Source organism: Apodemus sylvaticus, chromosome 14, assembly GCF_947179515.1.
Source record: "Apodemus sylvaticus chromosome 14, mApoSyl1.1, whole genome shotgun sequence".
Lineage (NCBI taxonomy): Eukaryota > Metazoa > Chordata > Mammalia > Rodentia > Muridae > Apodemus > Apodemus sylvaticus.
This window is the reverse complement of record NC_067485.1, coordinates 91,103,375-91,131,053: the sequence shown is the minus strand read 5'-3', so window position 1 is coordinate 91,131,053 and position 27,679 is coordinate 91,103,375. Positions and strand designations below refer to the sequence as shown.

Sequence of the window (27,679 nt, the reverse complement as noted above, 5' to 3'; positions counted from 1 at the left end):
TGCCATAGGTTAGCAAAACATAACTAAACCAGAATCAAATACAGGGATTTGATTAAACACCAAATGGAGAGGTTGGAGGAGGTGGCTCAGTGAGAAGAATACTTGTTCCACAAGCATGAGGACCTGCATTTGGAACCTTAGAACCTACATTAAAGCAAAGAGTTGATGGCAAGTGTCTGCACCCTCAGCTCTGGTGGGAGGGAGGGAGAATTGTGGATTCTGGGGCTGCTGTTCAGTTAGTTAGCCAAAATGGTGAGCTTTGGGTTCAGTGAGAGACAGTAAATGAAACACCATAGCAAATGTCAGGGCACAGGCATCCAGGAGTGTGAAACCTGGGTCGACAGCAGCTCATCTGCCACCACTGTGGCTCTGAGCACAGAAAGGGAAGGTGCTCAGCCCAGGAGATAGGACTGGAAATCAGTCTGCTCATGTTTTGGAGGGTGTTTCTATCACCCAGAGGCTGAGGATGTAAATAAACTCTATCCAGGCTGTTTCCACAGCCCTGTTCTTCAGCTCTCATCATTTTACCTCAGGCTCCAGAAGTTACCAAGACCCCATCCTACTTGTTGGTGCTCTCCTTCCAATGGCTCCTCAGTTTGGGTTTGGGGTGCTGACAAACTCCTGGTTTCCTCAGGCATGAAGCAGGAACACAGTAACAAAGATAAAACCTTTGGACTAATGTGAGAGGATCAGTGGGACTCTGTTCTCTGATCACCCCAGGACTCTGCTGACAGAACTGTGGGAGGGAATAGCAAAGACCCTGTGGAGCCCAGAGAAAGGAGTGTACTATGAAAGAGACATCCTAAGTTGGTGGAGGCAGGGGAGCTCTCAGCTGGGAGCAGAGAGAAAAAGAAGCATGTAGCACCTGCTCAACCTGCCAGAGTGTCAGCTCCTCGTCACCACAGGGCCCTATGGTATCTTGGTCTCTTGCTTCAGAAGTCACTTTTATGAGTTTTCCTGGAAGGCCATCCTGTCCCTTCATTCTTGAGAATGCAAGTGAGAAGGCAAGAAAGGCTGAGGATGTTGTCTCAGCCACTCAGTGGAAAGTCACATGGTGTGCCTTGCTGTTTTCCCACAAATCCCAGAGCATAATGTTTGTGTGGGGAAGCAGCTGTGCATGCCAGAAACGTGTTCTCCAACTGATGACTGTAAATCCTTGCTGTCAAACACACTTTTAACATATCCCACAAATAACGGGAGTTAGTACGGTCATGTTAAGGACATCTAAGGAAGAGTCAAACACTGAACAAAGTACCAAAGGGAGGGGGGAACAATAGCAGTGAAACCCACAGTTGGTAGTCACAAAGCCCAATGTTTTATTGAAGTATAATACACATACAGAAAAGCACCCAAAAATGAACAGTTGGAGAACTTCCACAAACTAAACATATCAGGGTGACCCACAGCTAGATTCAGTGACAGAACATTCCAGACACCTTTTGTGCCCTTTCTCTGTTGCCCTTCTGAGAACAGCTACTGTCCCTCCTTCAATCACCATGGGTTGGCCTGCCAGGCCTTTGCTGTATGGAAATGGAACTGTAGTTTGGACTTGCCTGCTCTTAGTCCCTCAGGCCAAAAATGTTGACATCAAGCTGTGGGTGGAGCTGAGAATCCACCACATGAATCCACTGACTCTCATCTGCTTATTCCTTCAGCATGGGCATAAAGGGCTTCTTCTGGCTATTGTTACTGTAAACGGTACTTCCATGGACACTCTAGCACATTTCTTCTGACAATAATGTACACATTTCTATTAAGTACATACTCTAGTGGAGTTGTCTCCTCACAAAATATTTACATCCAAATGAGGATACTTTGTGGAATAATGAGTTTACAAAGTTAATCACAAGACTCCAAGAATTAACAGAAATCTAGGAATAAGTAGAAAGATGTTGGGGGTAGAAAGCTCAATTGGTCCAAGGAGTAGAGAGGCAGTGGAGGGTAGGGGGATCTTTCTAGGACAGTTACTAATGGATGCATCACCCACAGGAGAATGTAAGAAAGATGGTTGGGAATGGGAGGAAGGAAAGCAAAGACAGTATAGTTGGAGATTAAAGCACACTGTTCTATTGACCTGATTTTGCCTCTGCAGGTGCTGCCCCACTTCCTTGGATTTTGTGGTCTGTGGTCTACTCTGTTAATGATGCCAACACAAGCCACAGAATAAAGAGATCCTGTTACATCCAACAAAACCAGAGTCTTAGCCTCTCATCTCACGTCCAATAGTGAAACTAACTGCAAGAGAGGGTAGCAAGGCACAAACCTATCTTAAAATGATAGTCACCTCCTTGGAGGCCATTTCACACATCACAGAACCATGGTGTCTATGAAGTCTTATACTCTCCACAACATTATGGATTGTCATGCAGCACACATTGTTTTTCAAGGATAATTGGAGCTTTACTTGGTTTTTGCCCTGGCAGAAGAGCAAGAGGAGTAATTAACTGTGTGCAATTTGCTGGTTTGAACAGCATAGCACACAATGGCTTGCCCAGTACAAACCTCTTTGAGATCCAGAGGAGAGACAGTTTCCAAACATCTACACAACAAATATCCTCATGAGCCCTCAGCAACTGTGGTTACTGCCTCCATCAGGAGGGTATGGGGGTGCCTTAGATGAGGCCAACCACCTTGGAAAATCTCAAGGCATACTGCTATCTGATCTAGGGGTACCTACATATATAATCTATCACAAACTATCATCTAGGCTTGTGACGCTTCTCTCGGCCAAGGTGGGAGAGGGGTGTACATCCAGTTAGTGTGAAAATGTGCTTGCTTCATTCCTAGTGTACAGTTAGGTCTGTTTGTGAATCTTCACACTTGCAACCATTCAGGACTTCAGGGAGAGCTTTAGGAATAGACTACCCACATATGGAAGCCTTGGTGTGTCTACTTTCTGTCTGCACTTTTCAGCAAATGTGATTTCTCTATGCTTAGGATATTCCATCCCTAAAAATAGGCCTATACTTGTAGTATTTATTGTTAGGTTAAATATGTTGACATCCATAAATTCAGAACAGCAAGTGGCATAGTGACATCACTTTCAGGGATAACTGTGCAGAGACTCCAGAGGACCCAATGTTGTCAGACTCCTTGCCTTACTAAAAACATCAAGTAGAAGGGAGCAAGCAAGGAGAGTGGGGCATTTGGACTGAGGAGATGGTCCAGTGGGGCTGTCTGGTGAGTATCTGAGTATCTACAGTCAAGGCTGCTCCAGTGTCTACACCACAAATGTATTCTCAGAAGCATCAGCTTTGGACTGTTCAGTGATAAACAGATGAAATATTAGTCATCTACAGGGCCTAGCCACATGGCCCGAAGGCTCCTATGATAGAGTTGCCAGAGGAGAAAAAGACCCCATCCTCACATGTGTCTGGCTGACATGCTCTCATCTGCTACTGAATTACTGTGCATGGGAGACACTTGTGCATGGTTTTGATTTCAGTAAATTAACCACTGAAATTTATTAACTGGATATATTTATGGTTGGGAATGTTTAAAAACCATAGACCTTTAAATCTACACTTTTATATGGTACATTTGTTATTTGGCTATAAAAAGTCTGTTTTCTCTATAAATGGAAATAAGAAAAATGAAACTGAAAAAAAGAAGAAGAGGAGAAGAGGAAGAAGAGGAGAAAGAGGAGGAGGAGAAGGAGGGGGAGGAGGAGGAGAAACAACGTCATGAAGGAAATATGATAAAACAAGATGAGTCTATATCATGATTGATTGGACAGAGATGGGGTGTTGTGGGAGGCATGTCTCTACATGGGAGCATGCATGGTTTCTGCTTGAAATCTTTATGGCAGGAAAAGGCCTGCTTCATCACCATGTTGTTAGAGAATAGTGCAGAAGAACTTCTTCTCCCGGAAGGGGTTTTCTGACGCAGGCACAGGGATGATGAGAGGATCCTCCCGAATGTGGGCTTCACAGTAGGCCAGAAGGTCTGAGGCAGCCTGGGAGACCTGAAGCAAAACAGCACAGGCACTTGTTAAAGGCATTCACAGTGGGTCTAGGGTGAGATCCACAAGAAGAGTGGCCATTGCTAAAGTCAGGCTATGTAGTAGGCGTGATCAAACAAGGCCAGGGGCTGGCAAGTTTGGATAGAACTGAGGTGATGGATTTGGAAGATGCTCCAAGGACCTGCTGCCCTAGAGTGCTAAGTCAGGATCCAGAGAGCTGAGAACATACTCAGGGTATGGCTCAGGAATAGTGTTCTTGCCGAGCATGAACTGGATCCCAGCATATCCAACAATGAAACAGGAAGAATGAAACAGAGTAACCTCACAGTGACTCTGCAAAGCCATTTCTATAAGAATAACACAGAAACTATTCCTGGCCAAGTCAGGCTGATGGTATTTGTTTGTGTTGATTTTTCTATAGTCCACTCTCATGTCCAAACCAGGAGAGACAAACTGTCCTCTTCAGCAGACCCCAGTTCAGCTCTGCTTTATAAGCCGTCATCTTTTACAATGTATTCATCACTATCTTTTTATATAATTATGCTAACATATAATGTACTTTTATATACTAACTAATGTGTACAAATGCAGTGGAGGGAGCAGGTACTTGCCATGGCACACATATGAAAAAGTCTAAGAACAAAGTTCTGTCCTTCCACCTTCATGTGGGCCCCAGGGATCAAAACCAGGCTCAAGCCCATATCATGTAATGACAGGTAGCTGCTCCCTACATACAGGCTGCTAAAGGCCAGGAAGCCCTTTTGTTTGCCTTACAGACCTTTCTTAATTGCATAGAGAACATGCCCAGTCTGAGTCTAGAGAAAGAGCTGAGGGTTCCGAGTGGGAGAGGCTAAGTCCTTTTAAGTGGTCAACCACCAGAAGGTGTGGCCCAGATTTAGGGTGGACCTTCTTCAAACCGTCTTCTCGAGACAATCCTTCACAGGTGTGCCCAGCTACTTGGGTTTAAGTTGACTTCAGATGTAGTCAAACAATAAACCCAGATTAGCCATCACAAGTGAGGGGAGAATATTCTAAAGCCTCTGTCCCAGCAAGCCAAAACACCAGCTTTGGGGTTTCTTACACCTTTGATTACAGATTCTTACTTCCATTTTCCACCCCAGTTTCAACCTGTCTGTGTTGGTGGTAGCTAGTCTCTGAGAAGTGATGTAGGCAGACTCAATTTGGTGTTTTTCTTTCCCAGATGAAATAACTACAGGTCAAGTTGATGAATCAAGTCAAATGCTACACTTGTTGCTAGTGTGGAATGAAGAAATGATCTGTTTTCACTGTCCTTTTAGAAATAAACTCTTCCTTTTATAGAGTTCTGTAGGTATTTTGTCACTGCATCAAGAAAAATAGTTAATATAGATGGGAAAATGATGAGGGTGTGAAACAGGCCTAAATGAACTACAGGAGCCATCATGCAGGGAAGGACAGATGTGCATATCCTCAGATTAAAGAGTGGTTATAATATAGCCACCCTGATGGGTTCTGGCTTGAAGCATACTCCAGGGGTCGCTAGAGGGACTGCTGGGTGGATTTACTGCCTTCCCACATTGGTGGCTGTAGGGAGAGAGAGGCAGCCTTTGCATGTTGGTGGAGGTGAGCATGACTGCCAGTCAGGAAGCACTTGGCATTTACTTGGAAGGTTAGAGTAGGCATGTTCATGCATGTCCTCTCTCCCTGTGACCACAGATCTGTTCCATTGCCCTTCCTGTGTGTCTCCTGATCTATGTGTACATTAGGGTCATCTCTGTGCCCCACATTCCTTTTCTTTGCCATGGTTATAAAGATATCCCGCAAACTTGGTCTTCCCCTGGGAATTCCCATCTCAATGTACAGTTAGGTGTTTAAAAACTGACTATGCTATAGACCACAGACTAGAAGAATGAGGTTGGAGACATTTAAGAACACCCTGAATGTCACTAATCAATAAGGTCTTTTAACTTATGGTAAGGTGAGTTTCTTGTAGAAAATCTACTGGCAAGCTTAGGAGCGGAGGTAGGAAAAAAAGCTAGAAGTCAGGGTTGGAGATCCAACAACTCAGGAGGGAAGAGCTCAAATTGGTCTCTTTAGTCATTCCGTACTTGCCAAAAATTATTCTATTTCTTTTTTCTTGACTGTACTCAGCTAATTTGGAATTCTTATAGGACTTAGCTTTTAAGTCACCAGTAGGTGTTTACTGAGCATCTATTTACATTGCCAAGCTAATTGAGAAGATGCCAGGGGGAAACTAACACAAGAACCAGCTGAGAAGACTCAGGAATAACAGAGTCACCACAAACAATAAAATGTGTTGAAGAGTCAAAGATGTAGACATGGAGAACTGGCCGTAGGCAGCTGTCCTTGTGCACAATCCAGCTGCTGCTTGGCAGCTGGCATGGGAGTAATCAGAGCAGCTTTGTTTCCCCCAATTTACCTTCATACATAACCAGCAGCATACACCTTGTATCCATGTGTGTGTGTGTGTATGTGTGTGTGTGTGATAATAACTTAACTCTGAGAACAACCCCAAGTTCAAATTTATCACCATAAGACATCAGAGAGGGGGTTCAGAAGATGCTAGCTCCTCTCACACACCTGCAACATCTGACAATGATGCTGGGTGTCTGACCTGCCCAGTTCTGAGTAGGTCCTATCTAGAAATTTTCCCTGCCTTGTCACAAAGGTGAGGCTATAGTTGTCACCATGCTCCTCCACAATGCTTCTTTTAAGAGAGTAAGTTGTTCTAAAGTTGCTTATTTTTCTGCTGCATCCTCTCAGCCATAACTAGAGTCCTGCGGGGCATCCCAGCCACACATTCATTTGACCTATCAGGCTGCAAAGAGGCAGTTGGTGTAAGCATGGAGAGAAATGTGTTGGCCTCGGTTGTTTCCACACTATGCCAGTTTTCCCAGATGTACTCAAAATTACTGACATGTGATTGTTGCAGTTTGGAAGTCCCTTAAAAACTCACAATGAAAGTCAAATGTACTCACAAGTAGGTCATGTGACACCCCCAATAGATTATGATATTGCTAAAGGACAGGGCTCTGACAAGAAGAAGGATTTAGCCTGAGTTTTCTTCTGCCTTGCTTTTTAATAGCTTGTCTTCAACCACGCTGTGACCCAGTTTGGGGGCCCTGCCACCTACAGTATCCTGCTCTTCCAGCCCCAGAGCTTCAAGAAACACTGTCCTTTCTTCTCTTCCTCCCTGCCTCCTTCCTATCTTTTCTTTCCTTCTAAGTTTCCTTTCTTCACTTTTGTTTTCCAACCATAGAATTCTGATACAGTTGTAGAAAACAGACAAACAAAAAGTCTGAGGTCAGAGATGTAGATCTGACAATCCCAGGAGGAAACGGTGATCCAGACATGGTCCCTTCAGTCATCCTACACTCCTAACAAATGATCCTATTTCATTCTTCTGACCATGCTCTGCTAATTCTGGGTTCATGTAGGGCTTACATTTACTCAAATGATTACATTGTAAAGAATGTCTCACTTATGCCTAGCTGCACCTAATGGAGTGTAAATCATTTTACAGCAAAGTAAGTGAGGGAATTTCCACTCCGCCTAGATCCCCTCAGTTCACAGAATAGAATCCAAAGTCCACTTATGTCAGTATAAGCACAACACCTTGAATATCTGCTGGTGTTCACTATACTGTGATCAAAGAAGATAAACACAGGTAATGACTATTTTCCGGCATGGATCACTAGACATGAAAGATGTCATCATGGCTGTGATGGGTATAATTTATAATCACAGAGGAGACACATCTTTGGGTGTGTCTACAAGGGTGTTTCCAGAGAAGTTTAACTGAGCTGGGAAGATACAGGCTAAATGTGATTGAAATCCTCCCATGAACTAGAGTCCTGGACTGAATGAAACGGAGCACATGATCTGGGCACCAGACTCTGTCTCTCTGCTAATGTGATGTGAGAAGCTGCCCCATGCAGCTGCCATGCCTTCTCACCACAACAGCCTGTATTTCCAAACTACAAGCCTTTCTTTATGATGTACTATGGGTATTTTTGTCCTAATAATGAGAAAATTAATACACTGGCCCACAGTATTCCATCCCAGCATTAATTAACCTAACTGCTGCCGTGGCTGAATGTGTTTTTTGTTAATCAGGTTAGATTGATTTTTTTGTGGCTGGTGAGCTCCTTCCTGCAAAATATGGGTGGCAGACAGTGCCAGATGCCAAAATGTCTACTGCTTCTGAAACAAACCAGATAATCTCAGAAACAAAATTTTATCACGGTAGAAAACTGACAACTGTCTCCTTCCCAGTGCTTTCTTATCAAGCATTGAGATCATGGAGATGAGCTGTCCTGAGCATCTCTGCCTCCTACCTCAGCATCCAGCTCTTACAATTATAAGTCAGCAGATGCTGAGAAAAGTGGGTAGCCTGGGAACAACTGTGGAATTTTCCCATTGCATTTCAGAGTAAAAGAGGTGATTAAAACAGCCCAAGTTAGCACATAATGCTGTTAGTTGCACTATAATTACCAGCTTCAATGATGGGAGAAAATAGTTGCAATTACTTTAGTCGCATTCCATGACAAGACAGATGACATAATTACTACTCTCGCTGTGACACCCACTGCACTTATCTTGTACATCTGAAGTCAAGAGGGCACCTACTTCTCGACATACCAGGTCTATTGAACAATGTAGAATCAATGAAGAGTATCTTGGTTGGCTTTGCCTATTCCTCCCTCCACCCCCAGAAAACAAAGTCATGTCAGGGTTAAGAGTACTGCCAGGCTGTAGTCAGCATGTAGCAATGGTATCTCCTCTAATGTCAGGCCTGGTGTACACCCCAACAGAGGCTGCCATGTGCCCTTAGCCCCACAGGGATCCTCGGAGCATCACCAGTATATGTCTTGCCTCTGAATCCTGTGCACTCTTCTTTCCAAACACAGAGTTGAGCTGAACACAACAGCTTTTAAGGAGGATACCCAGGCACTGAGCAGCCTGGCTTTCAGCAGACCCCAGAGCACTGCAGGGAATTTTTAGCTGTTGGGAAATGGTCTAAATAGGAAGGTGACTTTCACTGCACAAGAGGTCCTGTCCTGAGGGAGGGAGCATCTCCTGTTCCTACAGAACATCTGGAGGAGGAGAAAGCCAGGTGGTGATAATGTGAATAGATCTTAGGGCCAGTCGTCTCTAACAGTGGGACAGCCATTGTCAATGACCATAACTGCTCTTCTTTCCTATCAGAATCTGGTTGCACACTGGGAAGCAGAAATGCAAGAGATAGGTTGACAGCATCAGGTTCACTCCAGTGAGAACTGTTACTTACATGCCTACTACAGGACCAACAACCGCTAGCCTGAGTAGCCTACCACTGACCCACAAGTACCCTGGGTCTTGACTTAACCAAATCTTTCAAACAGGTGGGAAGATGTCCCATATAACCTATTCCCCTTCCGTCTTCATGATTTCTCAGTTTACACATTTCCTACAAAGAAATGTGTAACTCAGAACTAGGTGGGGTGGTGCACACCTGTGATTCCAGTCCTCAGGAGGCTGAGGTAGGATGGCAAGCTCTGACAAAAGGAAACAAGATGAAGCAACCAAACCCATCTATGCCAACAGAGTATTTGCATAGCAAGGTGAACCATGAAGGTCAAGGACGCTGGTCTTGTCACAGAGAGATTCTACAGTAATAAGGTGCTGTATTTTTCCTAGAGAAAAACAGTGAGCTTTGGCAGCCTCAGCAGGTACCAACACTGTTCCCTCACTGGATGCATCGCACACCATTCAACCCAATTTAGCCTCAGTGGCCACTGACACATCCTGTCCTGCTGGCAGGAGACACACCTCACAGATAACCCATCTAGCTTTCACTTCTGTAAGTGGCAAGAGCTCCAGACTGCACACCACATGCCACCCTGAGGATGCTCTGACTCCAGTGCTACTTCCTGGTGGCACAGAGGACATCCTGCCCTGCTCTTTGGCTTAGTTAAAAGGTTGTTCTCCTTTTTATCTGATCTTCATTCTAGAATTGCTAACGACCCTTACCCATGTCTTACCAAATACCAGTTTTGGCCTTTCCTGGTTTGAATTTTGGGGGGTAGGGTCATAAATCACATCTTGTTATTTCTAAAGCTCCCCATCTGGTGGCATGGCACACAGCTCTCATGAGAGGGAAAGTGTGGAGAAGTACTAAGCTTGAGTTTACAGGGCTAGCTCAGAAAATGTTTGCAGCAGGTAGCCTGGTCACACTGAGAAAACAAGCAGACACAGATTCTTGAGCAAGGTCCTTGGGTTTGGTCCTTGAAGACCACAAGCCTGGTTGACTCCAGGTGGATTTCTGGGGGGAGGTGTGTCCTAACCTTATCATAGCCATAAACTGGCTGCAACTCGGAGCCACATACTGCCATGCCTTTAACGTGCCTCTGTGTTCATCAGTCTACATGGCGTCTGTGGAAACCAAGGTTCCATCTCCCTGCAGTAATGCCAGTAGGAAGGGACCCCATGGTGGGGGCAGGCACATACCTTTACCTCCCTGCAGGGAGCATTTAATACATAAGCTTGATTCAATGTGTCTGCCCCAGATGTGACTATCCAAAAGCCTGTTGTTGTCTAACCTCTGTCACTGCACCAGGGAGATACAATGTGATTGATCTTAGGGTCCAGCTCTCCAACCCTTATTGTATGTCTACAGTTATATACAGCTGACAGGACAGTTTATTTTTGGTGCCTTCTAGAATTTACACACACACACACACACACACACACACACTCTGTGTGCATACTTTATCATGGGAGCCCCTGGGCAGGGTCAAAGCTCTGGAACAAGCACACACACACTGAGAGTATTCCTCCTTTGGGGGACTGAGCCTCACAAGGTCACTCTGGAACCAGGAGGAACATGCTGAGTGAGTTTACCTTCACCCTGTCCATGCAGGCTTCCATCTTCAGCTGCTCTACAGCTTTCCTGGCCTGGGAGATGCTGGTGGTGCTGTTATTAGACATGCCTTCCTTCATTCCTGCACTCCCTGCAAATAACCACAGGGTGAAGATTGGGGTATCGCTGTCCCACAGAAACTCGGGCCCCATCATACTCCTCCTACCCCCACCACCTGAGGCTTCTCAATCCACACCCAGATTTGTTCTTTTAGAAAGAGGAAGGAATTCTTCTTGCCCCCACCCATACCTACCCCACACTGTGAAGTCATTACAGTGCTGACTGTCTCCTGAGGGAGACTCTGTTACCCTTGCAAGGAAAAACTGTTTGAGGGAGACTGGCAGTGATCATTGTGTGGGGCTGAAGTCAGGTAAACACAAATGTAAAAGACAGTGGCTCCCTAGGTACAGAGTGAGGCAGGGGTCCAGGTTCTGAGCACTAAGTGCCCAGGCAGGGGTGGGGAGAGGGTGTGGGAGCATCAGGGTCCGCAGCACTATGCAATTGCATTTGCTCATATGCATTTTTTTAAAGAAAAGGCTTTCTTGGTATTATTTAGATCAGCTACTCAAATCAGAGTTCAGCAACTGTGGGTTCACATCTTCCTTGGAAACCTGTGCCCAGCAAAAAGAGAAGAGCCACACGGAACTGGGAGTTTGAATTCCAGGGACCTCCACTGAGCCATCCCCAGCCTTGATTTCTTCTGCTCCTCCAGGACCAATGTACTTCTGTGTATATAGGGGGAGGGGAATCCATACTTTGCCTAGCCTGCGAGTGAGGGCAAAGAGGAGCTGGCAGAGCAGTGGGCCAGCCATTCGAGGGCTGCAAGTATGGAAAGAAACAGCTGTAGCCAACTAGAGCTAGAGACAGAAGAGCTTTAGAAGGCAGACCAAAAGGGAGGCTTCAGAGTTGTCCTACTCCAAAACTTAGCTGCTTGTGGTTTAGGCTCCACCTGAATGACGCCCCTGCTTTTCTGAGCCCACTGGCTGCCCCTACAAGACCTGTGTGAGTATTGAGTATCTAAGAAGAAATAGACTAGAGACAAACACGAGTGGGACATGAGCTTTTTTTTTTTTTTTGGAGAGATGATATGTCCCCCAACACAGAACAAAGTTAAGATTCGCACTACAGTCTAGCTTGGCAAACCAATATGTTTATTGGGCTTTCTTACAGAGCATGAGGGAGGGATTGCTTACTGGATCTCTGGCGACATCAGAAGATCCATATCACTGAACAACTCCATACCAACATGGGTGGCAACTTGCCCACAGATGCAGATAGAGTTCCTCTTCTATCAATCTTCCTCTCCTAACTACTCTAGTATCTCGGAGACCAGAGAACTGGGGCAGAATTATATTCAGTCTCCAGAGGGAGTGGCTGAAGCTCAGGTGTGGGGTAATGACAGTCTCCCTCTCCTTCTCCTCCTCCCATGAGAGCACTGCAGTTTTCCAAGTAGGCGCAGCTGCTCGGATGAAGAGGGCAGTGGTTGTAATGCTGAAAGAACAGCTTTCCACAATGGGGGCAGGGACAAAATTAGATGTCCATGCTGACTCCAGGGGACACTAGTGGATGCTTGGCCTCCAGGAAGGTGAGGTGAAAGGGAAACTGAGTCAACTGTTCAGAGTCACCCTGGAGCCTTGATATCAGTCTAGTTTGGCACACAGACACATTTAGACTGACAGGTCATTTAGGAACCTCTGGTAAGCTGCATCAGTGGCTCCTAACTCAGCAAGTGCCAACTTAGGATGGGGGTCAGGGTGAGGCAGTTTCATACCAGTGCTGTTGAATGACTCAGGACACAGAAAGGATTCTCAGAATGATGGTTGTCCATATGCCTTCCATATGCCTTGGCTAGTAGTGTCCCTAACTTTGCTATGGGGGAAGAGTGAGACTAGGACTGACATGGATAGTGTGAGGAATTCTGCCACCATAGGACCCTGTTTCCTGGGTCTTACTTTCCCTGCTCTGTAGACATCCATTCTTACCTGCTGAGAGGTGGTGCAGGGACAGGTCCAGACAGGAGACACTGCAGCAGCAGAAGTTGGCTATTAGAAGAGAGGCTGACTCAGGGTTCTGCTGTGGAGTTTACCTGAAAAGACAAACAGATATACATTGTCCTCACACTTCACGGCCTCTGCCAAGCTCAAGCTCAGTGGCTTTGCCTAGAACCCTGGGGGCTCTCATACCAGTCCCGGGGATGACAGTGACCTGAAGGATGAAGAAACACTCCAAGGTGGCATGAAACAGACTGGGACACAACCTCAAGACAAGGCCACCCTGAGCCTTGCCCAGCAACTCCACTTTGAGCACAGCCTGTGTGCCCAGCTGCCCTACCTTTTCTCTTGTCAAACTAGTGTGCCAACCTAGTATCCTAAGCAGAAAGAGTTTGCAGGGATTTTTTTTAATGACTGACAGCAATCAATTGTACAGATGAATAGGTTTTACTGTGGCATATCCAAACATCACGTTTTTTCCTTACCATATGTGTGTGTGTGTGTGTGTGTGTGTGAGAGAGAGAGAGAGAGAGAGAGAGAGAGAGAGAGAGAGAGAGAGAGAGAGAAAGAGAGAGAGAGAGAGAGAGAGAGAAAGAGAGAGAGAGAGAGAGAGAGAGAGAGAGAGAGAGAGAGAGAGAGATCACCTCTGTAAAAATAAAAACAAAAACTCAAAGACCAAGGAAAACTTTGGAAGGGGTGTGTGTGCACATGTACACATGCACACAGTGGATACCTAAAGTTATAGAACACACTGAGCCCTATATGCTCTGTGTGTGTCCCTATCCATATATACCAATGAAAAAAGTTAGCTTTTTCTTAAATACAAACTCTGTGATACTCTGACAGTTTAGTACAGAGAGGGTTGTAAAGTGAGCCTAAGGCAAAGGCACTTTCCAAAAGTCATGGAGATAGCTGCAGCTGTGGAGAAAAGTCATGGACCTTGTGGTATCATTGTCACAGTACCACTGGCTTTGGGGGTACCTTCCCACCTATTTTGATGATTTCTAGACACTCTTTGGTAAACAACAACTCAGAAAAGAAGGATAGATAATTTTTCCTCATTTACTTGACATGTGCACTTCATTTTCTATCCAACACTTAGTAAGTGTTTCACATATCACCCCATTAGTGTGCCTGGATCCCAGTGAGCCTTTAAGACACCGTCCTTATGTCTTACAATTTAAAAACATTTATGCATTTATGTGTCTTCCTGCATGATTTTATATGTACTACATGTGTTCAAGAACTGGACGAGTCCCAGAACAGGGGCCCTTGGAGCTGGAGTTACAAATGGTTATGAGTTGCTGTGTGGGTGCTGGGAAGAGCAGTGCATGTAAGCCTCCTAACTGTGGAGCCATCTCCCCAGGCCTCATCACCATTTCTTAAATTGTGACAAGTGTTTGATAGTGAGGTCTCCTTTGATCTCTACTAGCTGTCCTGGAGAAAGCTATTTAAATGGCATTACATTTTGCTATGATGTTTTCCAAAGCAATGTCCCCAACTTCAAAGGAAGAAAATATGTTAATTTCTAAACAAAGTATTGTGGTTATACTGTGAAGCCACTTGGCCATCACTGGACAAGAAGCAACTAAAAGTCAAAGGCTTTGATTTGTTTTTAAGTGAGGTGCCCACTTGTGTGCCTGTCACCACATGTATGCCTGATGCCCATGGAGGCCAGAAGAGTGAGTGCATCAGACCCACTGGGACTGGACTTACAGAGATAGGACAGAGCTGTGAGTGCTGGGAACTGAACCAGGGAACCAGTGTCCTTTGGACAAATACTGCTGAGTCATCTCTCAAGTCCCAAAGGCCCTATTTTATTTTCTTCTGTGTCCCTAGTGCCCAAGTAAAACAAGTGCATAGTCAGCTTTTGCCAAGCAGTGGTGGCACATGCCTTTAATCCAAGCACTTGGAAGGCAGAGGCAGGTGGATTTCTGAATTCAAGGCCAGCCTGGTCTACAGAGTGAGTTCCAAGATACCTAGGGCTACACAGAGAAATTCTTCTCGAAAAACCAAAACAAACCAAAACAAACCAAAAACAAACAAATAAACAAAAACAAAAACAAAAAAACAAATGCATAGTAGCCAGTTACTAGGCCAGCAACAGCAACATCCTTTGAGATATAGTGGGAAAGCAGATGTTCAGCATTCTGTTCCATAGTGTGCACAGCCTCTGCCATGCTCTTCCATGGCCATGGACTGAGCTGTTCTGCCATGCTTTCCTGACTACTGGGGCTGAACTCTGTGAAACTACTAACCAAAACACATCTTTCCTCACTTACAAATGCAAAGTCTTTACTCAACTGTGACTTACTGAACAGGTGCAGTAATCTAGGGGTAGGACACAATTTAACAACCTTTCCAGGTAACAAGCTGACAGCCCAAGAACCACAGTCCAGGAACGCAACAGGGAAAAGATGTTGCTGGAAAAACATCTGTCTTTCTGTCAGCCTGGCCCCTTACTACCAGGCCCACTAGTCAGAGAGGAAGGCACTTCCCCTACTTCAAGACTCACACTGAGTCTCTTCACCCCTCATTAGCCAGTGTGGTATTTCAGTAGAGGTCAGTGTACAGAGATGGAAACCCTGCTGCCTTACAAAGGCTTTGCCTGATTAGAAAGGGCTGAGGGTTAGGGTTATACTTTGGAGATCAAATATAATAAATCACATGACTGAGCAAAGGATTCTCTTGTATGGGTGGATCTAACATCTAGGGATCCTCATGCTTCTGGGACTGCAGGTTCAAATTCCTGTTGGATTTTAGGGAGGGAGCTGTAAGCAGCCATGCAAGGAAGGTGCCACCATCCCCATAAGGTTCTGTTGTAGACCAGCCAGAGAGAGTCATCATGGACAAAAGTGTGACAGAGGCTTTTCCTGCACTCAGATACTGAGCCCTGGGTTCCCATGCTCTGAAGCTGTACACAGCCCTTCAAATGACTTTCAAATTGAAACCTTTTATTCAGACAGTGATAAGCAGTAAGTCATAAACCTTGGCTGGTGAGATGTATCTCAGAGGGAGAGTTTTTGTTTGGCATGTTCAAGACACCAGGTAAGATCCCCAGTACTGAGGAAAACAAAACAAAACACACCGCCATGAGCAGCAGCCATGGGTGCAGTCACAGAGTGGAATACAGCCCACCGAGAGCACAGGAGGTCTGGACTAAAGGTTCTTCCAACACAGGTTTTCAATAAACTGGATTGGAATGGCCACAAGGATGCCATGTGTTGAATAAGTATCTTAGAGTGGCCAACAAGGGATGCCACACTAACTGTGTGACACAGCACTGAAAGGGAGGGAGCTGTGCATCCACCTGGAGTTATGAACAATAGAAGGAAAGAGTACAGCCCCCAGCTGCCAAGGGTGGAGGACACACTGGCCATCTCAGCAGCTGGGGAGGCTGGGGACAGGAGGATGCTGAGTTTGAGGCTGTGAGCTACTTAGTCTCAGTAAGAAAGAGAGAAGGAGGGAGGGAGAGGATAAAGACAGAAACACAGGCATAGAGAAACAGAAAGAGACAGAGACAGAGAGACAGAGAGAGAGAGAGAGAGAGAGAGAGAGAGAGAGAGAGAGAGAGAGAGAGAGCTCAAGTGAGCAGTTTTAAAGACCTAAGGATTTATTTATTAATTTTTAACATGATTTCAAATATAGCCAAGTTGAAAGACTAAAAGATCAAATAACTTTAGTAATTACTTTGAATAATTGTTTATATTTTACTGTATTTAATTTCTACAGTGCTTTTAAAAATATAAATTTTACTAACTTGTTTTGTTGTTATTTCGAGACAGGGTTCCTCTGCGTAGCCCTGGCTGTCCTGGGACTCACTTTATAGACCAGGCTGGCCTCGAACTCAGAAATCCACCTGCCTCTGCCTCCCAAGTGCTGGGATTAAAGGCGTGCGCCACCACCGCCTGGCTTAACTTTTTTATTTATCATACATGAATACCATATATCTTCATGACTTCCCTTCCACTCCTTCCCCTAACTCCTCTCAGATTCATCTCCCACCACCCATCCCTCTCAACCTCATGCCTCATTTTTTGTTTTGTTTTTAAATATAGTCCACTGAGTCTGGTTTGCGCTGCCCATACACTACTCCTGGGCATGGGGCCATCTGTTGGAATGTGTTTGGCCTACCAGGACCATACCCTTAAAGAAAACTGACTCTGCTTTCCCCAGAAGCCAGCAACTGCCAACAGCTCCGAAATGAGGTGTGGGAGATTTTCAGTCCCTTGCCACTCTGTGGAGCATAACTTTATTTGTTCTCAATGGAATCTAAAGGAGTATTTTAGAATCACATGACCAATGTTATTCTTTCTTGGTTATCCTGAGATGAATATCCCTGAAGGCAAGACCTGGATCTGAGCGAATACACTGTCTCCACAGCCTCCTCATGGGAGTGTGAACTCCAGGAGGAACCACTGTGCAAATTAAATACTGTGATAGGGAACTTTGATATATTTTATAGCTTGGGTCTCAGTCATTCAATTTACATTGTGGCATCTCTAGCTACAGAAGGAAGAATCAAGAGGCTAGAAGCTGGTGATGCTACCTGAGAACCTTCCTCACTAGCTTCCTTCTGCTACTGTCCTGTTTTCAGAGTCATCCCAACTGACAAACACACTGAGCACATGACAGCAAACAGTGTACAAAACACCATAGGCTGACTGTATTACATTTCCAGAGGTCAGAAGTCCAAAACATCCTCAGGACCTGGAGGCAAGGCCTAGCCTGGCCATGTTATCTCATGAGGGTCTCAGGAAGTCTTTTGCCCCTTTTCCTGGATTGTGGAGGCTAAACACAAACTTGTCTATTATTCCCTTCAAATCCATGGGCAGAGCATTTTCAAGTCTATCTCCGACTCTTTCACCAAATCCTATGTCTCCTTCTTTCACTTATAAAGACTCTGTGATCACATGAGGCCCAGTGGATAATCCACGACAACCTATCTTAATATCAGCTGGTCAACAGCACTAATCCCATTTGCTACTTTAATTCCTCCATGTCTTGTAACACAACATGTCCACAGAGTCCAGGGATTAGGACACTGGGGGAAAAGCCATTATTTTGCCTCCATACCCTAGAAACCAGATAAGATATTACATGTCAGCTTTGTTGCCAGGCAACCTACTTACAGTAAAAGTGGGCTCTGGTTGGTAAATAACATTCAGCCCTGGAGCAACTGGAAATGAGCCTCAAATACTGGATGTAGATATCACTTTGGCCTTCTTTGTCCTGTGTTTATTTGGCATCTGCATGAGAGAAGCTATTACTGGAGCTGGAGCTGCAGGATTCCTAGAGTTGCCCAACAGCACATACCCTATTCCTAGCTATTCACATCTAAGATACATACACTCTGTGTAGTCACGAAGTATACTGTACTTTGGACTGAGTATTTTTCAGTAGCTTATGAGTCAAAGCTTAACTAAGGATTACTTTAGAAGGTAGAAGTAAGTGTGTTCTTGAAAGGGCCCTGATCTCTTATTTTTTTTTCCCCTCTGGATACCAGGTGAGGAGTTTTGCCATGCCAAACTGATCGTGGACTGATAACTCAGAAACTGAGAATGGGATTTTAGGTAGACCAGACTGTCCTCAAACACACTACATAGCTGAGACTGGCCTTGAACTCCTGATCTTCCTGACTCTGTCTTGAGTCATAGAATTCAAGGATGTGCTAGCAGCTCATGTTAGATACTGACCTTGTATTTTTATACAGTGTTTTTTTATCAGGCTTTGTTATTAAAATTATCCTCCCTTTCAAAGCTATATGCCCTCATCTTCAAATTATCTCAATACATTTGGATGTAATCAGCATACCTTTCCCCTAAATGTCTGGTAACACTTTCTACAAATACATGTGTTGTTAGAATTTTCTTTGTTAAAAGATCTTTGACTCCACATTCACATTTGTTAGTGGAATTAGGACCATTCAGTTTTTCTACTGGTCCTTGTATGAACTTTTAATGTATCTTCAATAGAGTTCAGACATTTAGAGTTAAGCTTATGAACATATAATTCTCTCTTAAAAATTACTAGGAGTGGAGCATGAGAAACTTGTTTGTATTAGGTCAGAAGACAACCTATGGGAGTTGGTTCTCTCTTTCTACTATGTTGATTCTAGGAGCTGAACTCAGGTAAGGTCATCAAACTCGGCAGCAAGTGCCTTTACCTGCAGAGTCATCTTACCTGTACTCCATCAAGTTCTTTCTGAGATTTACCTTTAATATTTGTAGAATCTGTAATGATTCCTCCTTTTTTATGCCTAACATTTGTAGTATGTATTTTCTTTGTCTGAGTCTGCCTAGAGGGTTAATGTTACATATGTTTTCAAAGAATTAGCTTTGACTTCTTTTACTGTTTTTCTTTTTCAAGTATTTGTTCCTAAATTTCAGTGTTATTTTTCCTATTTATTGTTTCCTTCCTCTTCTAGCTTTAGGTTGAATTTTCTCTCCATCTGTTTATGATTTAGTTTATTAAGATGAGGGCTATCGATGATTCAGGGTCTTTTTTCTTTTCAAAAATAAACTCTGGTATGAGTGTTCCTGTTAGCACAGCTTTAGCTGAACCCCATACAAATTTATATGAATTCACACTATTTTCTAATTTTCTTTGTGATATCTCCTTTGACTCTTGGGATGTGTAGAGCTGTGTGTTCCATTAGGTTAGATTCTGACTCCAGTTTAGTTATTTAAAGCCTTTGCAATTGCATGCACATGACATTCAGAGACCTGCCAAGATTTTAGTGGTATTATCAATCTGACTTTGGTTCTCAAGGCTTTTGCATCTTTTGAGTCTGCCCTAAACACATGCAGAGATGAGGCTGTAATTCTGTTGCTAATAGAAAGAATCTGATGATCCTCTTCTCCAGCGTTTCCCTCTCCAGCATTCTCCCCAAACCTTCAACTTCATAGGAACATTTTTCTTATTCCCTTGGTGGTATAGAGAGGGCTTATCTTAAAGCTACAGTACTGAAGTGCAGCCATTTCATCCCAGTCTTATGACAGAGCAAGGCTGTAAGTGAAGGAGAAGGAAAGAACCACAGACATCTCAGTCCTGCATCTAGAAAGGTGGACCTCACTCACATTATTACACGCACACTGCAGCTTCCCTTCTGGCCAACCTGGGAGCAATGCCATGAATTCTGGGATAAAACAGACAGGAGATACATCTTCTTTTGAGTGGCTTCTCTTGTGATGCACCTTTTCACAATCCACATACTTTCCTGTGCTTTTGGGGGTCCTTGGATCATTCATTGTCTTTTCTGTTTTTCCGGAGCATTAGTTTCAGTCAGCTGAGGGAGAGGCGCCGTGAGCTGGCTTCATCGTGGACACTCTGTACGGCACTCACTGTGTCCACTCCTTTCTGTTCTTGTCTAATTCACACCTATGCAACTCTCATGACCTCCAGGACACCTTTCCTCATCACTCCCACCTCTACTGGGTCACAACAAGCTCGCTCTCTGTTCTAGTAATTATTCAAATCTGCCCCGTCTTCTACCCTGCCTTGATTATTGAGTTCCAAGATAAAAAACATACTCGCCGCCTTTATATTTACAATAAGCCTTAAGCAGCACAAGAACTGGGTTAGGGTCTACCCTCAATGATGCCACTTCTTTCTCCTCCCCTGCATGTTCTTCTTCCTCTCATGGTCTTCCTTCTAACCCAAAGCCCATGAACCTTAAATCCTACCTATGTCTCTTCTGCCTAGATACTGGCTACTGCCATCTTTATTTACCAACCACAGTTAACTGGGGGCAGGGTCACTTACCTACAGGGCCACATCTAAGAGCAGACTCACCCTCGGGGGCAGCCAGTTTTGGGAGCCCAAATTAGCATCAGAATACAAGCAGCACATCAGGCCAAGCCACTACAACTCTCTCTCCCTACCAACCAGTAGCTTAGCAAGGGGGAAATCTGCATGTCCCTATTGTTGCTGTATCTATGGCTCTCCAAGATGGGGAGGGAAAGGTGGGGTGAGTGATTCTATCCTGTGTCCTGATTCTATACAGGAAATAGATAAAAACAGAAAATTGTAATCATAACAGAGACTCTCGGAATGCTGAAGAGAGAGGTGGAGATTCTTAGGTATTTGGGGTCCAGACACAGATGAAACAAGCAAGCCTGGAGCCTTAGCTATGGCAGACCCAGAAGGACAGTTTGGCACCTTGGATTATGTCAAGTTCTGTCTCACAGAGCAACATCTTCATGGAAAAGCTGTTTTTACAATGAGAAGTGACATTTGTAGAGTAATGTAGTCTTGACTTTTCCATGCAATTTTAATTGAAGAAAGAACAATGCTTTCGTAGTCCAGCTCCTGTTATAACTGATGAAGGATGGATTTCCTATCAATATTCTTAGAGCAAATCGTTACTTTCCATATTCATGGAAAACCCATCTTTTAATTTTAATAGGTTGACTTGGTTCCAAAACTTGAGGACTGTAGCCTTTATAAATGTACTTCCTGTTTCACTTGCTTCCAGTGAGGTATCTCAGGACTCCACTATGACATATCAAAGCTTTGCCTACTGTCTGTGCCACAGCTCTACAGGTTCCTTTGTTAGCTTCCAATGTGCCTTGGCTTATGGTGCCACTGAGAACAGGCTCCTGAGCAGCAGAAAAGGATTGACAATGCTGTGCTGCTCTTAGGAAATTTGTAACGCACGGCTGACTGCAGCTTGGGGACAGCTGGCCTCTAAGAGTCTGCTTCCGACTCATCATGAGAGGTACTGGTTGGATTGGCAGCTGCCAGGCTGTAGAGGCAGTACTAATAGATGGTATTTTGGGTTTAGAAGAGGGACAGACTATGGAAGTATGTCTTTTGGAAAACAGACCTTGTCACCTACATGAAGATCCACAAGCAGCATCCTTTTCCCGCACTCTCTTCCTGTCCTGGGATGATGCTCTTCAACCTCACCTTCCCAAACTTCTTTTGCTTTTTCCCTAGCTCTTTTAAAACACAGAGAGGAAAGAGGGAGAGAGAGAGAGAGAGAGAGAGAGAGAGAGAGAGAGAGAGAGAGGAGAGAGAGATCTTTCCATAGATTTTAGTATAGTTCCAAACTCACAGTGTAGCTAGGAACAACCTTGAACATTTGAGCCTCCTGTTTCTATCTCTGAAGTGCTTGAATTATAGGCATAGGTTACTATATATGGTCTGCATATATAGGCATAGGTTACTATATATGGTCTGCATAGGTTACTATATATGGTCTGCATATATAGGCATAGGTTACTATATATGGTCTGCATATATAGGCATAGGTTACTATATATGGTCATATATAGACATAGGTTACTATATATGGTCATATATAGGCATAGGTTACTATATACGGTCATATATAGGCATAGGTTACTATATACGGTCATATATAGGCATAGGTTACTATATACGGTCATATATAGGCATAGGTTACTATATATGGTCATATATAGGCATAGGTTACTATATATGGTCATATATAGGCATAGGTTACTATATACGGTCACATATAAGCATAGGTTACTATATATGGTCTGCTTAGGGCAGGATTGATTCCTAGGGCTTTGTGTTTGCTAGGCAAGCACTTTACCAACTGAGATACACCCCCAACTGCCTCCTCCTCCTCCTTTGGGGGGGCAGTTAATGTCATGCCTCTGATCAAACTATGTAGTTGAGGCTGCCCTTAAATTGATCCTTTGCCTTCAAATTCCCAAGGGCTGGGGCTACATAAATGTATCATCATGCTTCACTTAGTTTTTATAGAAGTTTTGAATTCACAGAAAAACTGAATAGAAAGCACAGACTTCCAATACACTCCTGAGCACACCCCAGGCTCCCCCACAACCAGCACTTCACACCAGAGCAGAAACTTTGTGACAGACAACCAACGCTGACAAGTTTACACCTGGGCTCACTGTTCAAGTCTTTCGTAGGCCTGTCTGCACAAACGTGCCACCTGTATCCACCCAGATGGCATCCTACAGAATAGACTTTTGGCCTTAGAATCTCTGCACACTATTTTTCACACCTCCCCCATAATTATTAATCTTAAAAAGTATTTATTACTGTGTTTGCAAGTTGCGTAAATTTAGGCACACATGTGCCATAGTACAAGGGGTGATCAGGGGACAACTGCAAAGTTAGTTCTCTCCTTTTGCCTTTGCATGTGTTCTAGGGATAGAACTCAGGTCACCAGGCCTCTACCCACTGAGTAATTTTGTTGGCTCCAATTGTTGATACTTTTACTGTCTTCATGGTTTTGTCTTTTCTAAAATGCCATGTAGGGGAATCATAATCTGCAGCTTTGTCAGACTGGCCTCTCTTGCTTCGCAACATGTTCCTCTATGTCTTCTCAGGCCTTGTACATGCAAACCAAGCATCTCAGAGGAACCCCAGCCCTGATAGCTCTTGCATATATGGTTCTCATCTAAGCAAATTCAACTCAACATTAACAGTAAGAGGAAACTTTAGTTAAATGGATCAGAAACCACTATCTAACCCCTCTCAATAAGGACTTTCCACATTAGCCAACCAAACCAAATGTGGTTCATCTTGATTCTGTGCACCCCTTATTCAGTTCTCCTCTTCACACCTCTCTTCTGCCAGTAGAGACATGACTAAAATTATTTATGATGGGTTATTAACTCCCAAGTCTGTCTTCGCCCAAATCCAGTTGTCCTCCTTATCTGCAGGAAGTATATTTCAAGATCCTCCACCCCTCAGCTACTGCCTGAAACCATTAATCATATGTTATCTGTTTTCCTCTGTGTGTGTGTGTGTGTGTGTGTGTGTGTGTGTGAAAAAGGTTAGTCTTTCCTGAACACAAATACTGTAACACTTGGTAATTGAGATGGCTTCTAAGTGACTAACAGGTAGTGCCACACCCTAGATGAAGCTGATTAATTTCAGGAGTTCGATAGACAGAGTAGAGCTAAGGTCTGTCCACATGCACACCTTCTGAAGCACACACTGCCCACTGTGGCTTAAGAATGGCTTGCAGACTGTGGTACGAATCGGTGGGCTGATGGGCCAACAGATGCAGCTTGACCGTTCAGAAAAGGTATTTTTCCAGTGTGGAAACACTTGAGGAGCCACACATACTTGCTGCACACTCTATTTCCATCTTCCGTTATTCATATGACTCACCCAAGATTCCATCTTTCTGCATTTTCTTTGTCATTCTTTTGCTTCAAGACAGTGACAATAAAACAAAATGCCACCAGGGGGAACAAAACCAATGACAAACTGACAAATTCATGGTCTGACAGATGCTTTCACATGCCTCCTTTTCCTCCTTTCGAGAGCAGAGACTGAGTTAATTGCTTGATCCTGAAAGAAGAAACCTACTAGTGTAGTTTTCATTCTAGATTCAGAGATTGCATCACACCAAAATGACTACTGGAAGTTAACCTCCTCAAGAGAACGAGGAGGTACAGCCTCTGCTTGCTGCCACTCACCAACACAACGCCATGAGTCACCCGTTACACACAGTACAGAGAGCTCCCTGAAGTGGTTTTCTTTACAGGCAAGACTCATTTATGTTGCTCAAGTACTCCATGCATGGAAGAGAATATTTTAGCGGTAGTGGAGAGTAAATGGGACACACAAAACAAGTCTGGAAGTGACCTAGATATTTTCCAGGAAAGATATGCAAGCTGACCCGGCTATTTCTTCAAGGTGCTGACAGCCCAGTGAAGATCTGAAGCAATGTAGGTCTGCTTATGGTGACCTGTCTCTGAGTACAGGGGCAGCGGACAATGTTAGGCTAGACTAGAGACAAGCAGGGACAAATTCCATTCCCTACCAGATGACAGAGTCTGACTTCTGTGCCAGGGCTCCATCAAGTGTCTCTCTGAAAGGGGGACATTCCAGTTTCTCAGTTGGTTGACAGTGGCAGACACTGCTGCACTGAGCAGCCAGGCAAGCGGTCTTCCTTCCGCTTCACTAAGATCTGTTAGTTTAGCATTTCTGTGACTCAATTCCTGACAGACCATCTTAGAGAGGGATTATTTCTTTTAGCTCTCGGTTTCCTAGGGCTCTGTTCACTTCCTGGTGGGCAGGAGGCAGAGAGAGATGGCACAAGCAAGGGCCAAAGTGAGACAGAAGCTCTAAGTGACACACTCCAAGTGGCTCTACCTCTTCCAATAATGCTGTTACTGTGAACCCATGACGGGGCTTCGATTATACTGTGGTGCCATAGAGGAACTGTCTCTGGAAATCCCATTACAGACACAGGATGTGTCACTAAACTTCTAGGCATGAACCCATCAGGTTGACAGTCAACATTTACCATCCCAGAGCCATGTTCTGGTCAAATGTCTGGTGGTGACTTGGGTCTGGGTCTCTCTGCTCAGCACCCCAGAGGTGCTGCTGTTTCTGTGAAAGAAAGACATAGTAGGTAAGTCTTTACTGGGGAGTACCTGAGCTCTGAGGAGGGGTAGTTGTTGGGGATGAGTGGATCTCTTGAGAAGGCCTGCCCTACTCAAGACAGGAGAAAGATTTGTAATTGAGCCTGGAGAGGAGGCCTGGACTCCTACAGGTGTGGTACCATGGTTTCATTGGTAGCCATCCTGCAGGGGAGGGACAGGTGAGGCTCAGTAGAAAATAGAAGTCTGGAGAGACACAGACAAGATAGAAGACTCCAGAGGAAGGGCCTGTGGAAACCATCTGGCTTAGTTTCCCAAACCTGCTGGTTGCAAAACATACACAGATTCCTAATCTAGACCCCACTGAGTAGGAATGACCAGAGTGGAAACTAAAGAAGTTGTATTTCAAAATGTGGCCCAAAGTTTACATAGCTAGATGTGGGAGTGGCTGCTGGATCAAAGATGGACTTTCTAGATTGAGCTGCAAGAAGATCGCTCTTAAAGGTGGTGTGAAAATATGAAGGGAGTGACCAGTGCCATGAGGAATGTGTCGTCTGTTTCCCCAAGATGTTTACCACGCTTCCTACCATGACCCTGGGTTTCTTTTGGTACCTGGTATCTAGCTGTCTAGAATCACTGCATCCTAGTCTGGACCAGGATTAGCACCTGAATATAAACTCGTCCTTACAGGCTAATGTGCAGGGGCCTTAGTGACACACTGTTTTGGGATGTGGGGTTTATTTCAGAGTATGGGCTGCTATGTCTCGTGTGTAATGTGGTGCCTCCTCCAGCCTGCTATGCCCTTTCTGGCAAGCCATTCCTTGTCCCATTTTCTTGAACCTATTATGTTTCAAGAAGCTCATTTTTTGTTGAAATGACTTTTTTTTTAAATGATTTGTTTTTATTTTATCTGCATTTGGTGTTTTACCTGCTGGTGTGTCTGTTGGGTCCCCTGAAACTATAGTTACACACAGTTGAGAGTTGCCGTGTTGTGTGCTGGGAATTGAACCTGAGTCCTCTGGAAGAGCAGCCAGTGCTCTAACTACTGAGCTATCTCTCCAGCCTGACTTTTGAGTTTCTTGCTTCTTATTGGTGATGGTAAGACTAGGCAGACAGGGAGTCAGCTGTGAGGGAACCAAAGACAGGGCAGCAGAACCTTAGTAGCTAGCTGTGTCTCCCAATGGTTAGAACACCATCTATGGTTAAACATCCTGGAGGCTGAAGCTAGATTCTACCCTCTATACCAGAAACTAGGACATCAGGGCACTTTCCCAATTCTCACATGAATACTAACAAAGGGTCTGTACTCTCAGGAGACCTTGGCCTCATTATAATATTATTTGCATAGTGTTTTTTTGTTTATACCCTTTGACCTGAAAATAGTTCTCCTCTATGGCAGAAGGTCATCTACCTATTTCCAGGAAGACTGTCTTCTTCAACCAAATAAATGCAGAACTTCAGGAGGGATGAATGTGGAGCCATGAGGGAGGTAGGACACACTTACCTTGCCAGCCAGATCAGCCAAATCAACCGCAAGGTCTTGACTCCCCTTGTGGGCTTCTCAAGAAGATTACGGGAAGAAATACCCTACAGGATCATCACTCTACAATACAGCATCCAGTGGGCTGCCCCCACCCACCTGGGTTTGCCTGTTCTACTCTTTCTCTGGAGTTTGCTATCATTTTTCTTTGATAAAATATACTTCTGCTTAAACTATTTGTGTTTTTCTGATGAATTATCTCCTTTGAGAAATCTTCACCCTATTATGTGAGAACAACCCCCATCCCCCAGTGCACATCCATCGTGCAGGAGCCCTGTGCTTCCTTCTACTGCCTACATCTTGTTTTCTGCTGTATCATCCCCGGTGCAGATAAAGTACAGTGACAAACCCAACTGAGCTATTCAGACTGAGGAAGTAAAGAGGGAGGGGGAGGCGGAGCACAGAGCAGCACACAGCACCTACACGTAGACCCCCGATGGTAGGGGAAGGTGAGCCCTACGAATCTGGGGTGTCAGGATAGAGACTGGGCATGCTTATTGGGCTGTACTTTGAGTGTGTGCAGAAAGGCCCTAAAGGAGACACAGAAGACAAAAGCAGGAAGAGAGGCAAGGGCTGACATGCAGAACTGGCACTGGGGAGGACATGGTGGGGCATGGGGCCTCCAGAAGATGCCAGCATCTCCCCTGCAGGTAAAACCCAACTGAAGAAGTATGTGATACTGTTTAAGTCCTGTTCAGAAATCTCTGCCTTCCCCTGTCCAGAAAGAGTTCAAAGGACGTTATCATTCCTTTGTTTCTCTTGAGGTCACTAAAGGCATTGAATTCTCCACTCACAACTCCCCATCACCCTTCTCAGACACAGTCCACCTCCATCTTTGCCCTGGAGGGTCAGAGAGCCTGTCAGTCAACTAAAGAACACTCTTGCCCTCAAATTCCACCAAACATGCCTACTGGATATGACAGTGTTTGCTAGGCTGCAGGCTGC

General features: G+C 44.6%; 1 protein-coding gene across 1 annotated transcript in view; it reads right to left on the bottom strand.

Annotated features, from left to right (window-relative positions):
• Positions 1 to 1,304: 1,304 nt before the first annotated feature.
• Positions 1,305 to 27,679, bottom strand: part of Gng4 (G protein subunit gamma 4) — a 30,664-nt gene continuing 4,289 nt past the window's right edge. The window contains exons 2-4 of the mRNA XM_052157369.1: positions 12,845 to 12,948; positions 10,844 to 10,953; positions 1,305 to 3,964 (exon numbers count right to left, since the gene is read on the bottom strand). Coding sequence (XP_052013329.1) covers positions 3,836 to 3,964; positions 10,844 to 10,942 — 228 coding nt within the window. The 5' untranslated portion in view covers positions 10,943 to 10,953; positions 12,845 to 12,948 and the 3' untranslated portion in view covers positions 1,305 to 3,835. The remainder of the gene's footprint in view (positions 3,965 to 10,843; positions 10,954 to 12,844; positions 12,949 to 27,679) is intronic.